The 16,169-nt window shown below is 38.5% G+C and overlaps 1 protein-coding gene across 9 annotated transcripts in view; it reads left to right on the top strand.

Moving 5' to 3' along the window:
* Positions 1–16,169, top strand: part of ELAVL2 (ELAV like RNA binding protein 2) — a 91,538-nt gene that overhangs the window by 50,768 nt on the left and 24,601 nt on the right. For all 9 annotated transcript variants that reach the window (XM_050912614.1, XM_050912613.1, XM_050912609.1 and 6 more), the window contains one exon: positions 12,718–12,821. In XM_050912614.1, the coding sequence (XP_050768571.1) occupies positions 12,718–12,821 (104 nt within the window). The remainder of the gene's footprint in view (positions 1–12,717; positions 12,822–16,169) is intronic.

The raw sequence follows: 16,169 nt of genomic DNA, 5'->3' as shown, positions 1-16,169 counted from the left end.
AACCAGAAGGAGACTTGTAATCTGAATTCTTTCATGTCTTCTGAGTTTCTGGAGCTATCGAATATGAGTTGCTTTTTTCTCCTGGTCTTGGTACCAGGAGAAAAAAGGCACTTCTTGTACCAGGTACTTCTTGCTGGTACCTATGGCTTCATGCATGTTAAGCCACAGCCCTTTTTGAAATACATTTGAAGCCTAATGTTGCTAAACAATGGTTATGAAGTCTTGCATCTATAGTGAGATGCATTGATTATCTCCCCCTCCTTCCCCCCCCCCCCCCTTTCTTTTTTTTAAATAAAAAGGCTTCCTTCTGGAATAATTTTGCTGTGTTCCTATAAGAATGACTGTGGAAACATTTCAGTTTCAAGTAATGAAAATGTCAGCTTTTCGCAGCATATCCTTTTCCTGTATGTATTTACCAACTACAGTGAGAAATGGCTTGTTTTCTACCACTCAGCATTGCAGATCAGTAGTTGTTCTTGTTTGGTAATCACAGCTATTAAAACTGAAAGAAGGATATTCCCCTTTGACATACTTGCAAGGACATATTTTTTTGAGTTGACAGTTAACACTTGTGCTAGGGAAAGAATTTATCTTTTGACAACAATTTATCATTTTGTTACTGTTTTTCAATCATCAGTAAAGACCAGGAAAAAACCCACACAACTGAAAGCAACACTGCAAGTTAACTTTTGCAAAATGTGCCCTAGGGGAGGAAAAGTAGTTTTCAGACTTTTGATCATGGCACATTTCAGGATGTCTTTCAAAACTCTGAGACTAAGTAGCAGATAGTCTGAAAGAAAAACAAAACCCCAACAACAGTATGTGTTCATGTGAAGTCTGGGAAAAGAATTTACGTTCAAGTGTCATGCTAGTTTTTTACTTTGCACAAATCAGTGCATGCTTCTAAACACCCCAGCAGTAGAACAAGATGCTTTATCCATCTGCTTATTATTTAAGGTGACTAGGTGGTACAATAGGGCAGAACATTTAACACTGCTGGCTGTATTCCTGACAAGGAACAAGTTGACTGCAAAACACAGAACTTCTCAGCTGCATAGAACATGTTACTACTAATAGCGGTAAAAATTAAAGGGTAAAGCCAGCTTTCAAAAAAGTAACTGATTTAGCAAATTCCGTGGTATGCTTTTCACCTTAGCATAGTAAGGAGCTTCTACTTGTAATACGACAAGCTAGTTTGTAAGAAAGCATGCTCCCTAGGTCAGTCTGTTACTTCAAACAGTTCATGGTTGTCACTAGTGATGTTTGAACACGAGAGGTCATAACAGGCAAGACTACCAGTGTTCAAACTCCTGTAGCATCCTTAAGCAAATGCTATGTTACTTTTGCTTGTGCAAAAGCATACGCCTTCCCATGCAGTCCCTGCTTCCAACTGTGTTTTTTGGGGTTGAGATTTCCTATTTGGACATGGTGTATCTGTTAGTACCCTCAGTTAATGTCTCTTCTGGCTTAGTGAACATCTTTGATCAGGTTCATGTAAATCTTAGCATCCATAATACCAACTACCCTTGACTTCCTCTGTCTACTGTGGGGAAGAACCAGAGCGGCACCCTCATTTTTGTCTGACATCAACAAGCTTGTATTGATGAAGCAGCAGATGACGATGTTCCTCACATGTGAAGAACCATGCAAGATGTCAGGCAAGAGGATGGCACTAAGTTAATAAAAGGGTAGAGTTGAACCTGGCTGAGATGAAACTTCAGTTTCTTCCTGAAAAATTGTGCTTTTTAGGATAACTTACAGCTCTGTTAATAGCTGTTTAATTACAGACATAATGTTTTTAATGTATGGCAGGATAAACTGTCAAATACTTTGATCAGTGTTTGATCCTTTTCATTCAGTTTTCAACTTCCATTTTTCCAGCTTCAGAGCAATAGCTGAGAAACTGGGTTTGGAAGAAAGAGGCATCAAAGTATCAAGTATTAAAATCTAGTTGCGATCATGGTTTACAGGTGTTTTCTTGCAAGCTGCCTAGCTTCCTAGCTCAGTGGTGTAGGAGTTATGAGTGTTCAGTAAATAAAATCCATCTACTGGAACTATAAGCAAACTGCGATTAAGTTGGGGATTGCTCAGTGACTTAGGCAGTTTCCCTCATTTTGCTGAAGCTGCTTTTAAAATGCAGTTCAAGCCTTAATGCAGACTTCAAAGGACTGTGAAACTTGAACAATAATTTATGTTAAAAGTAAGTGGGAAGAAAGCAACACTGATGGTATTCTGTGCTTATTCCTTTAGCCCTTCTTGTTAGTGAGACCATAGCTATGTAGGTAGTTTTAGGTACAGTTCTACGGTTAAGTGAATTGCATGTCTGGGTGTGTGCTTCTGGCCTTATTCAGTGTCAAAATAATACTGTGGTAATCTCGGTGGCTTAAATCAGATGCAGTTAACTGGTGATTATGAAGTTGCAGTAACTTTTTTGAGAAAGAGCTGGTACCAGCTGAATGGTCCCCGTATCTTGGCACACGAGTGCCAGGAGGCACCCTGGAGGGGTGGAGGAGGGTCACCCTAGCATATTGTGGAGCATTCCTATGTCTTGAATTGCAAATCGAGACAAACAAAAGGTTTGAGTGTTTCTTACTCCTATATCTGAAACTCTTTATTGAACTTTTCATGCTCTCGAAGTTGGACTACAGGCCAGAAGTACTGTTGATATTTCCTGTGGGCACACTGGCTTACCTTCAGGACATCATAGGCTGTGACTACATGCCATTTTTTGGTTGATCTTAACATAGTGCTGTGTCTTTTATGCAGTGCCACTTCTGCTTTTGTGTGCTGGTCAGGGAACACATCTCCATTCTGAAATTTTAGGAGACTTGTGAAAAATTATATGGATCCATGAGATGAACTCAAATGAGAGCCTTTGTACATAGGCTTGTAATGTTGTCATGTGTATTTCTTTTAACAGCATTCTTCCACCAGTGTGTGCAACTTCAGGAGTGATGAAAGGCCGAATAAAGCCTCATGTCAAGTTGCTGTGAACTTGACTTGGTCCTCTTTAGGACCTGACTTGTTCTTACAGAACTTTAGTGGATCTTTACCAATTAACTTCATACACAGAGACAGAAATTTACAGCTTTAAACAAAGTTATGCTTAGTGTATTGAAAATAGTGTTTGGTGTAAAATGAACACTTGCATGGCTGGTTGCAGAAAGTGTATTAATATTCACTAGAAAATGGACTATTCTCTTTCAGTCAAGGACTGGCTGACAGATCTTCAAGGAGTAAAGCACTGAAGGCAGCATATGTAGCTGAAGTTAAATTATAAAAAAATAAGGTCCTCAGTCCGCTAGAATTCTTATGTTTTTTTCTGTAGACTTACAGGCATTGAGTTTCAGCTCCTAGACTTTATTACTGAACCTCAGAAGTATGTTCTTCACTGTCATATATTGATGCAAATAGTATGTAATTTTTTTGGAAGATAGGCTTTTTTAGCACTTCTGTGTAACATTGTAGTTCTTACTGGTTATATGCCTTTAATTCATTATTTTGCAATAAGATCTCTTTTGCAGAGGTTGAAATAGCCTGAAATGTCTGAAAAGTCACTGCTGAAATCAATGACTGTATTGTAGAAAAATCCTTTTTTTTTTTAAATGCCTGCTTATCTTCAGAATTTTTGATTGCCCTCTGTGGAAGGTAAGTGTGTGAATGTGTTATTTGCTATTGAGATTTTTAATTTTCCAGAATATGATTAGTGTGTGCTTGTGGTAAATTTTTGTACTAGACCATGAAACTAGTTTTATAGCTTAGTGGTGTGTATTAGTTTTCAGATGTATTATTAACCAAATGTAAGTGTTCTTCTGGAGTCTGTGGCTTTTTATTTAATATGCATATCAGGATGATCATTTGAATGGTAGTTTTGAGTTCTTGTTCTTCTAAGAATTAGCATTGATAGCACTCAATTAGTGGGGCTACTTTTCTTACATTACTTTTACCTGTTAAGGAGATTGGTAAGTGGAGGAGGGGAGGTGGAACTTGCAAACCTAGGTCTGCTTGCTCCTTAAAATGAACCAGTTTGTTTCACAGAACTCATTCAGTCTTACCTTGTAAGAAGTTGAGTACATACTGAACAGGTTTTGACAGCTCAGCTGATTGTAGTATTCGTTTTGGCTCTAATTATTTTTTGTGTGGAAAAAGCGATTACCTGAAGTTGTTGATTGTCTATTCTGTTTGGTCTGCAGACCTTACAGGAATGTTTAAGAATTCCAGACAAGGTGCAGGATTAGCTGAGTACTCTGGTAATTTAATCAACAATTACCTCGAAAAGGCAGCTTGGTCAAGCCCTTGCATTGGGTATTCGATAGCTCTGATGGGAAACAGCAGCCAAGGACTCCCTCGTGTGGTGGGTGTGCCAAGCTTTCAAAGGCCTCCTGCTGCATTGTTAAAAGGCGAGTGTTCTGGTTCACGCGAGTAGGGAGAGTATGTTGAAGTAATGCAAGTAGTTGATCCCGGGAAGAAATGCAGCAATAGAAACTCTTCTAGTACTGAAGTTGCTGGTTTTTCAGCACCTGTTAGTCCTATGGTATTAATACCATTATATACTAATGGAGCAGTGTTAAAAAAAAAAAATACCAGCTGTGTGCTCAAGCAAAGGCAAAGTTCTATGGTATTGGCTCTGGATTTTGTCTGGAAAGGCAGGCTTCTCAATCATGCATGTAGGAAAATTATTTTCAGCAGTAGCTGTTCAGAGAGGAGAATCATGAGGACACAGATTCAGTAGACAACTGGACAGCAGAAGACTTCAAGAGCAGAAGGTAAGTAGGCTTGATATTGCCCAGAAATTTCTGGGGTCAGACTTCATGTTTCTGCCCAAAAAATCTTTAGAGAAGACCTAATAAATTACCAAGATGCTTTAATCAGTCATGAAATAAAACTACCATACTAATCAGCTGCTCTCTAATCATGTTGTTATGCAGAAAACAATGCGCATTCTTTTTCAGGAGTGATAAAATGTTTCAAGACTACTGAAAACGCAGCACTTGAGTTCACTGTGCATTTGTAACCTCGCAGGGACTTTTCCTATGTGATACGATTCTCAGTGTTTCAGAAGTAGCTTTTGAAAGGGCTTACTTAACATCTGTTAAGTTAAAGTTCATACTTGTCTACCTTTCAAGCCTTTCTTTTAAGGTATAACAGATTGTAAATGACACTTGAACACTTTCAGGCAAACTCTTGTTAACAGGACTACATAGTTCAGATGGCTGAACTCTCTCTTACTGTGCATCCAGCCCAGTAGCATTGAGTAAAGAGCTGTTGAAGATACTGCCTTTGGCACTTGTGTCTGAAATAGTATTTCTTCTTGGTTCTGAGGTGCCTGCAGGCTTTAGGGAATGTTCCTCCCGAAACTGAGTGGTAGCTCATAGGTTGAAAACATAACAGAAGCATTTTACAGCAATTCTGCACTCCAATGTCTGTTACAAAATACAGGCTCTCATCTTTTGGCCACTGCAGAAGGGGGCAGGTACACAGAGACATTCCTATGTATCGGTCTGTTATGGAAGTTTTCTCTTGTTGCATGCTGTAGTCCCACTTTATCTCCTTTCACCTGTTTTCCAGGTTTATGGGTATAGTAGTCAAAGGGAGAGGATTTCTTTAACTTGGCCTTCAAGGAAGCTGTCTGATCTGAAGGCTCTTGTCCTTTCTGTCCTTTTTGGAAGTGCAGCATGGAGGAATTTAGCTGTTATGTGGCAGGTATATTAAAGCTTTAGAAGAAAAGCCACTGCCTGTGGCTGTTGTAGCTGCTTCCAAAGAGAAAAAGGAAGGAAATGAATGTTGGTGAGTATACTTTTTCTTGCAAGAAAAGTTGTCAGGCAGGCCACTTCCCAAGGAGGTTGAGAGGAGAGGCTGTAAAACATCTTAATTGTTGGCCTGGTGTGGTTGGGCTAAATGGCACAGTTCAGCTGCTTGTGTAACTCCTTAACATAACAGTAGAATCTTAATGCAGGTTTGTTGTAAAGAAGAAAACAGGCTTGCTGGGGGTGGATGATTTAGTTTGGACTGTCTTTCAGTTTTGCGTATGTTCCAGTGTAGTTGAATGACTGTTTGGAAGTAAGCTCTGGATTTCCCAGAGAAACAGGAAGCTTAGAAGATGCAGTAAAAATTATTTGAGAAGAGCAAACTGCTAAGAGATGGTAATTATGTATAGATTATCTAGGGAGAGTAAAACCTTTGTCATGTTATCCTGCACATGTCTTTAACTGTTCATTACTATTTACAGGTGCTGCCCTCAGTCCAGTTGAGGCATAAATTGCTGCCTTGGACAGACGATCACCACTAGCAGTCCAGCCCTTAAAACTGTCTGTCAGTAGGCAAACAATAGTGAGGGGACACCACCAGCTTTTAGAGTGCACACACTTCATTTGAATCTAGAGAAAGAATTGTGCCTCATATTATAATCAGAATATATGATCTCTAAATTGATAACAAAGTAGAAAGGGGTGTGTATGCAACTGAGAATGACAGCAGACACTGCAAGAAACAAGTGATGTTAGGTTCCCCGTTCAAATGGGGGAGACAAGCTGTATTTACTGTGGAAATGGACTTCAAGTGAAACCATTAGACTACAGCAACCGGCAGGCAAATAGGCGACACATTGCTCCACACTCTTACTTGATAATGTCTATTAATTGTTGTATCTAGAGCAATCTCTATTCTTATGTGACAGGTCTCACTAGCTAGTCTCCCAACACTGAACTGGGGGATGGCTCAGGACACCTAGGCTGTTTCATGCAACCAAATGTTTTATGCGTGAACACTTCTCCAGCAGAGGACTTTTCTAGGTAGGAAGATGCATCAGTGTTCAGACAGCTGCAGTATTTATTTTTTCTTTTTCTTTCCATTATGAGTAATTTGGGTAGTAACAGGGCAATAGGAAAAATTGTCTTATCTCTAGATCTCTTATTCCTCCACAAGTTCATGAGAGAGCTTTGCATAAGTAAGTAATGGTGAAAAAGTGAAGTGAGCTGGCTTGTAATTGCTTTTGAGCATTCAGTAATTCAGCGGTAACCTCTTTTGCGTGGTGTAAATAGCTGTGCCTCATGGAAATGTACAGGACGTGTAGTGATACATTTTTTTATCCCACAATCCTTCTGAGTTACCTTAAGGAAAAACTAGACTTGACTTGGATTTTGCTAAACAACCAGTAAAGTTTCTCGATCTTCTTGTCATTTCTTCACTTGTGTCACATCTCCAGTAGTCCAACCTAAGTCTTCATCATGATTTTTACTTCTAAAATTCAGTTCTTGCAACAGGAGTCTGCTAGAATCTGTCCACTTAAAAACATTGAAGCAGTTGCTGGAAATAACCAAGGAGTCCTTTCACATAAGTAGAGTTCTAGAGTGAGATTATTCCTATGCAGAAAGTTGAACATTTTTGTTGTCAGAAGGAGGAAAATGTTGTTTTACCAATTCTATTAAAAAGGCACTATTCTGCTTGAAGGAACATTGCTGCTACTTTTAAAAGCAAACACTGAGAATGGACGACAGGCATCACTTCTATCACATCTACTTTGTATGACCACTTCCTTTGGGGATAGCATCCATTTGGGACTTTCTCAGAATGTTGTATAGCAGAGAAATTTTTTGGGGCTTTTACAGCTGTGTGCAGTATTTAACTAGGCTTTGTTTATAGTAAACAAGTATATGTGAGAAACAACTTGGGCAGGATAGAGCTAGTTTATTTGTGATTCTTCCTCTAATACGGACTGTGAATTAGAGCCTGTGCATCTTTAAAGCAAAAAAAAAGTCACTTTTTTCAAGGCACAGTAGTAAATTCAGGAGCACTGTGACCATGGCTGTACCTTCCTACTTGTTTATTTCCCTCTTCAACTTGAAATTTTTTTGGTCTTTCGCTGACCAGTGCCTGTGAAGTCTGTCTACTTTTCTTTCCTAAATGCTGAATCACTGTGTTCTTCACTTGCTTCTTATTTAATGTTAAATTACTTCGTCTACACTTTGCTCATGTGCATGTGGATCTCCACTCACTCTTGAGCAGTCCTTTCAAAGACTGATTAGAATTGAATTGTTTGAAATTACTTTTTGCCCCCTCCTCTCAAAATCCATTCCGTATATTGACTGTAACGCCTAAAGGTAATGTGGCATTATCTAAAAATTACTCTTAAATTTGCATCATCATCATATGTGGTGGTCAAGTGATATTTGTGAAGCTCATAAACTTGAAACATAAATGGAACAGCTTCCCCTATTAAAGTGAGTAGCATAGTGCTTTCCAGTTCATGTTTTCTCGTAGGCTGCATACTTCGAGGTGAACATTTGTCAGTTATCCACTTAGTGGTAGATATAGCATGCCTAGGTTCAAAGAGATGCCTGACTGAAAGGATTTTTTGCCACTTATGCTTGAATTTGACTTTGTGTCAGTTACATAAAACATAAAATGTAATTAATGAATATGAACTTTCAAATCATAACCTTTGCTTTAAGTCCTTTACTGTCTTCCAGGCTTGTGAGATGCCCTTCTGCTATGTGGGTTTTGGTTTTCCATCAGATTTTGTTGAAGCAAAATTCAAGTCAAACTGCTTTTCCTTATTCATTTCCTCGTTCCTTCCAGATCATTTTGTCATTTTGACTTTTCCTACTTCAGGTGATTTCTTCTTTTACCAATCATGTAGCTAACTGTTGTTTTATTCTACACCACATTGTCTAATAGTCATAGTGTCCCAAGCATAAAATCTAGTAGAAAGTGTACAGAAACAGCTTTAAACAGTGCTGTGGAATAGCCACAAGAACTATTGAGGAGAAGCAGCTCAACTGATAGTTTGAGCATGTAACTTCGGAAGTATTGCTGACTTTTGCAAATAAGCGGAGTATTCACCTTGAAGGTGGTGAATATTTTCTTCTTACTGGCACAAGTAATAACTCACAAAACCAAGAAACTCACAGTCACTCCTTTCTTTACGATAAGCTGAATTTAGTACTGTTTATAGGTCTGAGTTATGGAATAAATAGCTGATGTGCACAGATAGTCTCTTGTCTGTGTTGAGGTTGAGTAGGCCATAATTTTGAGGATCTAGGAAAGGCTAAACTGGATACTCAGAATACCTAAACACATAATAGTAGACAGAGCACCAGGACAGCTAACCTGGAGAGGTGTCATAAGTTTCTCAGACGATAGTGTCATTAAGCACAGTGTGGAAAAACAGAGCTGAGGCAAAAGCCAGATGGAGCTGACCCTGTCTTAAAACAGTAGGAGACTAAGCTGCTTTTTGATACACACTTAAATCTGAGGATTATTTAACTTGTGGAGAACTACAGATTTACCTTCTTTCTTCCATCACCCTGTTGTGAACTCAGACCCATCTACTTTAAGTGTGTTACTAGACTTGGAAACAAGTGTGTGTTTGGCAGGAGATGTCTGTATTGGTGAATGGAGTTTGATGTAGAAGAGGCACAGATGGAAGAGTCCAGAGCTATTTTCTGTCAGTGTTCGGTTTAATCCTTGGCTTCAGGCAATACAAATTAGTCATTACAATTATTAAATAATGACGTTTCTCTTTTTAGATATTCTAAGTGGTGGCTGATTTGGTTTAAGTGCATCTAGCTTCTACTTGGTTTGTCTTGAAAGCAAAAAGTTTAGACATTGAGGAGGGGGAAAAAGCTGCACAGAAGGAGAACTTTTTTGAATTATACTGGCCAGGTATCTCTAACTTTATTTGAATAAAATTTGTGTGCAGTGGGTATGCTGCTCTTTCTCCATCTGAAATGCACAATCAGATGGGACTTCTCTCTGGCTTGTACAGCTGCAGTGGTACTAGCATAAGTTTGAACTGAAGTCCTGTACATCAGTGAAACACTTAGGAAGAACTGAGCTTCTAAGTTCTTGTAACCCAGTTGGCACTTTCCCACCAAGTGAGAAATACCACCAGCTGTCAGAAATACTTTGCAATAATTGGGATATCTGATGGGTTGTTTGAAATAGCTACTTCTACTGCATTTTGTGAAATGCTTGTCTAGATTTTCTAAAACTCAGCCATCTGTATATGAACTGGCAAACTTGTTAAACAAGCATCCTCCCTTAACGCAAGCAGGAAGACTTAAGAGTGGTCCCTCAAGCATCTGATTCCAGAAATCAGGTTCAATTTCCAATTATTTGTATTGCTTGTTGAGAGCCAAGATTCATCTTTCCTATGTGCTTCTGTGAAGAAAGTGATTTTTGACTCTGAATTATTGATAATGTGTAATTGAACCACTAATCTTCAGGCAAAATTTCAATCTCTTTAAGGAGTTTCACCTTTTCTTAACCTTTTCAAATATATAAGGCCTTTGGAATGTCAGATCTGAACACCTATGAATTTTAGACAATAGCCCAAATTAAACAAAACTGAATTAAATAAAAGAAATCATTCACAGAATCATTGAGGGTGGAAGGGACTTTTGGAGATTATCTAGTCAACTCCCCTTCCTCAATCAGGTTGTCCCTGAGCAGGTTGCCCAGGACCGTGTCCAGTCAGACTTTGAGTATCTCCAGGAATGGAGGCTTCACAACTCCTCTGGGTGGCCTGCTTCAGTGTTTCACCACCCTCATAGTGAAAGCTTTTTGTAATTGCAAAATTGCAGAATAAACCTGCAGAAATGAGTTCAAGCTTGTCCTGAATAAATTACTGGATTTTGTTTGTGTAGCTTCCTAGGCTAGTCTACTAATACTCGTCAAGCTTAACTAATAGAATGTCTCCAGAAGAACTGGTCATGAATGATATCTTTTGTAACAGCTGGGTATGCTCTTTTCCTGCAGTGATCTGGGTGTTTTTAATGTGAAAAATAGATCACATGGACAGAGGGGTAGTAGAAATAATTTCTGCGCATCTTTCTCCGTTCACTCTGGAATTTGTGAGTAGTGTATTGGGAACGTCTTACATGAAATAGCTTTCTCTTTGAGATTTTAACATCTTTTAAGGTTGTGATTTAAATGAGTTCCTTCCTAGGAGATTAATAATAACACCAAAAATCAGCATTTCTGTATTAGGAGATAAGACTAAAATAAAAGTCGTGCACAAAGAGAGACATTCCTTTAAGTTGCTCTTTTTTGGAGGCACTGGTGGGAAGAGTTTCTGCAGACAGTGGGAGTGATGGAGGTGACAGGTATAGAAATTGCTTTACTGTGATGAAACTAATAAGGAAGAAGGCACTTCTAGGATAAGGAACTTCCGTGTATCTAGGTAGAGCTGTAAATAAATACAGAAATGCTTCTGCATATTTCCATATTGTTTGTTACAGAAACACAGAACTGCTGAGGTTGGACGCATTTCTGGAGATTGTATAGTCCAACCTCCTGCTCAGAGCAGGGTTGTCTAGAGCAGCTTGCTCAGGACTTTGTCCAGTGGGTTTTGAAAGTTTTTTGTTAATAGCTTAGTATATATTAACCTGTTCATGGCTTCATCTAGCCAGTTTATTTGTGTTTGTGTGTGCTGTTTTGAGGAGTTTGGGGAGTGGGGCGGTGGTGGTGTCCTCTAACTTTTGGTGCTATGGTAGACTAACTTGTGCAAAATTATGAATGCCAGCAGCAGTGGGCTTGTTACTAAATCCTCTTGTCTTATTTAATCAATTACAAAATTCCCATCAGGTTGTTGCTTTATATATGATTTAATACATTCTGTATAGATACCATACAAGAACTCAATACAGCATATGTTCTTTTATATCTTTTCTGGCAATAAATGAATTTGCCATTTGTGCTTCATGTAATATTGTTTATCCTTTTATATTGTATCTCCAAGCTAATCTTTCAAACTAGCATTTTGTGAATTAGATATACTGGGTGCTTCGCTTTGGCTTGTTGACTGGTTTTTGGACCTCGTTGTTTCAGTTTCTAAAAAAAAAAAGAATGGTCAAGGAGTATAGGAGAGTGTTTCTGAAAAGGTCAGTGCTAATGAAGTCTAGTATTCTTACTAAGTGGTATCCTTTTGCTATGTTAAGTTTTTCTACCTATTTGCATTCTTATGCACTAAAAATATTTTTAAAGAGGTATTAAAAGGATGTTAAGGATGGTATACTTTAGGTTTTGAAGTTGTCAAGAGATGACTACTGCTAAACTTTCAAGTGTTTAAGTGCTTAGAATACACTGTTAGAAATGGGCTGTGGCTCAGTGATTAAGAGCTAATTAAAAATGCTTTATGTCCATCTAGCATTGGAATTACCAATGCTAAAAGAACCTGAAAGTGTTGCATCTATTTACTCTATGAATAACATCTGTAGAAATGTTCGGCTTCAAATTTGGCTCAAGTTCTGATATTGAAGTATATTTGAAACACACTTATTTTCAAGCAGTGGTCCAGAATTTTGCCACTATACTTTCTATGTTCAATTAAAAAGTTCAAAAGTGAGTAGTGGATTTTTGATGTTGTCTTAACCTTTAAGCTCCTGCATGTCCTCTGGTCTCTAACAGATCATAACCATCTCCTGAACCTATTTTGCATAGCAATTTTTGAGTCTTTCACTAAACTGACTGTAGCCATTTCTGTGTTGAACTTTGGGCAGTCCGTGGGAACAGAGGAAGCTAGTTAGAAAACACTAACCTTACTGGAAAAATTAGGTGTTGTGAGCCTTTGAAACTTTGTTACCTGGGGCAGATACTGTTCTTTAATATAAGCAATTTTTGCTCAGTTTGTCTATACAGGTTTAAACACTATTAGTTAGTTATCCATTGTGTAGCACTGCAGTACTAATGATCACTCCTCTTCCTCTTTTTAATCAGGACAGAGCTTGGGTTATGGTTTTGTGAACTACGTTGACCCCAAGGATGCCGAAAAAGCTATCAACACTCTGAACGGATTGAGACTTCAAACTAAAACCATAAAAGTATGTAGTGTTAATTATGACTGAAACTGAAGTGTTGTGACTTCTTGTTGATCAGATGCATATTTGTTTTCCCTTTCCAAGTGTAACTTAAGCATTCTGCTAATGTCAAGAGAATAGACTAGAACCTCAGCACGTAGCATGTGGTTAGTCCTTTGTTGTCTGTTTAGATTTAGGGTTAGATTATGATTAAGTATAGAAAATTTTGGGGTTTTTTTATGCACCTGATAACATTTTAGATGTGAGCTTGAATTGTTTTAACTGAGAAATTGTGTTGTATACTTTAGTTGCAGAAATGCAATATTGCATATAGTGTGAACACTGCACTATGTGCTTTCTCCTTACATTCTCAAAGAAGATGGTATAACTTGCTTATTAATACTTTTTTTAGGTTGCTAGTGTCTTGTTTCTCTTACAAATCCTTAAAATGAAATGCTGAAATAACTATTTTGGTTATCTGTGAATTGCTGGACTCCTAGAGCTCTAGTCTCTAGGTCTCTAATGTTTGGGATTCCTGTTTTTTTGTTTGTGTTGTAACTCCTACATCTCTTGTTTACTAAATTCAGTTTCTTAAGTTTCTAGAAGCAGAAATCTTAAGAGTTACTCTCACCTACTGTCTTAATGCATTATCAGAAGAGTGAGGATATTCATTTGAGTAATTGTTTGAGCTCTGAAATCTTGAGAGAGGGGAGATGAAATAAAATTTATCAGGGAATGCGGACTTTTGAACATTTCACAGGTGTTGGTGCCTGAAGGCAATCCATGTTCCAACCAGCCCACTCTTCCATGTTAAACAGCAGAGTTTGCTAGCTGATCACTTGGATAGTGACTGCCCTCTAACTAGGATCATGTTTGAGCTATAAGATAAAGCTCACCTCTAAAAAGGTTTGAACTTAAAAAGCAATGCAGAGCCACTTAGAGATGACCAAGACAAAAATAATATGGCAGTAATTATGGTTAGAATGCCCTCCCTGTTATGGATTCATAAGACTTACTATTTTGAAACTTAAATACTGCTGTTTAACAAGCAGTGAATCATGGCTCACAATAACAATGGATGAAAGACATGGATAGATGCTTTGCTGCAGAAAGCTCCCGATGTGCTTCTGGCAGACTTCTTGCCCGCAGGCACTCTCCCATTTTCTGCTTTGGGGGAAAATTGAGGAAAGTCATTTCGTGCTGCGGGTTTTTTGAAGCTGTCTTTTGGGTGGGGGTGAGAAAGGGAATGGCATTGCGTTCCAGTAGTATTGCAGGTCCATTGTATCTTTGCATTTAATGTCTTGGATTGGTGAAATAAAAAAATGCATCTGTCTGGGGTGGTAAGTTGGATGTTCTGGTGACTATATAGCCAGGCAAAAAAGTACATTGTTAGAGAATCAAGCCAGGTCTCCCAAATCAAAATGATCCCTTAAGGGGGCTTCCAGTGACTTAATTTATGCTGCCAATATATGAATTCTTAATCCTCTTTCACTTTGCTAAGTGGTTAATGCAAACAGTCACTGTATTTCTGCAACTAAAAATTGATTGTAAAAAAAAGTCTGGGGAAAAAAGTGAAAATGGAGTAGACAGATGTGGGTGGTGACACTGGTGCTTTTCCTTTCCTGCCTTCCCAGGACATGAAAGTAGAATTGTAGGTTATAAACAATACCAGACAGTGACCCTTGCAGTGAGACTAAAGCTTATGTGTAATTTTTCAGGGATTTCTGCCTTAGATGTCCTTAGCTAAAAAAATCTGAAACATTTGGGTTGTCACAAGCCAAAATGATGACCTCTTCACCAAAATAAAATCTGTGTTTAGTTAGAAAAAAGTATCTGTAAATGTTGCTTGTTCATGTTACAGGTAAAATTCTGACTCTAGCTATCCCCATTCCGCCCTGTTTAACTTCAGCAGCGTCTTTCAGTGTTAGTGTGCATGACTTGAGGGGGAAAAGCTGCTTTACTCCCTTCTTTTACTCTTCTTTCTTCTTGGACACAAGCTGGGTTTCAGGCCAAGTTTTCATGACTGGATTCTCCCAAGATGCCGTTTAAAGAGGCTGGTTTTACCTCCTTCCATACTGCAGAAGGGGCAGAGGCTAGGGGGTTCCCTAATATGTTTTAAGACTAAGGCATTTGTACATTGGACAGTTGCTTCTCCCGTTAAAAGAACTAAGATGTCTGTGTGGCAGTGACTTGAAAGGAGATTTATCAAGAGTGTCTGCCTTTATCTGTGAACCAACAGAAATGCCCAGCCTACTGTGAAGCTCTTAGTAATTTACATATTCCTTAGATCAGCCTGGAGGTAATACTGAGCAGAGGTAAAGTTGATGTCTGAGGCCTTTGCTGCTTCTGGGGGCAAGATCTGGGGTGGAGGGAGTCACTCAGGAAATGTCAGTGCCAGGACCTTTGCAGAGACTACTTACAGTTTATAGACCACAGTGTTCCTATTTGTCCAGAGTTGATACTTCAATTAAAAAAAAAAAAAATCTGTCTGGCAAACTTAGAATCCAACCCTTAGATTTACTTTCAGCTTTAAAAAATGGGTATCATTGAGATTTTTATATATAACTTCATATGAAAATGATGGAATAGGATAGTGTTAGTGGATATTTTGACTTCGAAAGAAAAAAATTAGATTCTTGTTCTATCTGTATGTTTTTGGGACTTCGGTAGAAATGTTTAAGTAGCTTACTAGATTGAGGGTTGAAAGTGTTTTTTCCCTGTTAGCCTCCAAAACTGGAAGGAACTTTGTTGGTTAGGTGATGGACCCTCGCATTGTGGCTGAACTGAGAGCATTCCCGCTCAGAGGGAATAGTCCTGATCCTGATGTGTGATGTTCTAGATTGGGGCCATGACACATACCTCTGATCCACTGCTGCTGTACTAGCCTGTTAGTCATTGGATGTATTTCTCTGATCTGTAAAAGGGGATGCCACCTACTGCTTTCTTGAAATAAAATACATTGAAAAGATGGATTTGCAAAATGCTGGCTTAAGTTCTTCTGTATGGGTAGCAATATTAAAACCTATTACCTGATACCTTTTTAAAAAAAAAATCATCCTGTGGAATGCTTTATGGAATACTTTATTGAACTGTTTGCAAAGTATCTTAACCAAATTTCAGATACGTACCTGCAAAGCAAGTCATAGCAGTCTTAGTCTTGTCTAACCTGGTAGCAGTTGTGTTGCCTTCTGATTTGAACTGAATATTGAAACTGTGGGGTAAGTATGCATCGATGTTGAAGGCACATCTAGGTATGTTAGATACCTGAACCCCCCTCTGCTAGGCACTATACCTACATATATTAGATGGTGCCCTCTGTGGCATAATTTATGGTTTATTTGCAATGTAAACAGGCTTATTTGTATTGCAGGT

This window comes from Gymnogyps californianus, chromosome Z (genome assembly GCF_018139145.2).
Source record: "Gymnogyps californianus isolate 813 chromosome Z, ASM1813914v2, whole genome shotgun sequence".
Classification (NCBI taxonomy): Eukaryota; Metazoa; Chordata; class Aves; order Accipitriformes; family Cathartidae; genus Gymnogyps; species Gymnogyps californianus.
Note: the sequence above shows the minus strand (reverse complement) of the source record. Positions and strands in the feature narration are given on the sequence as shown.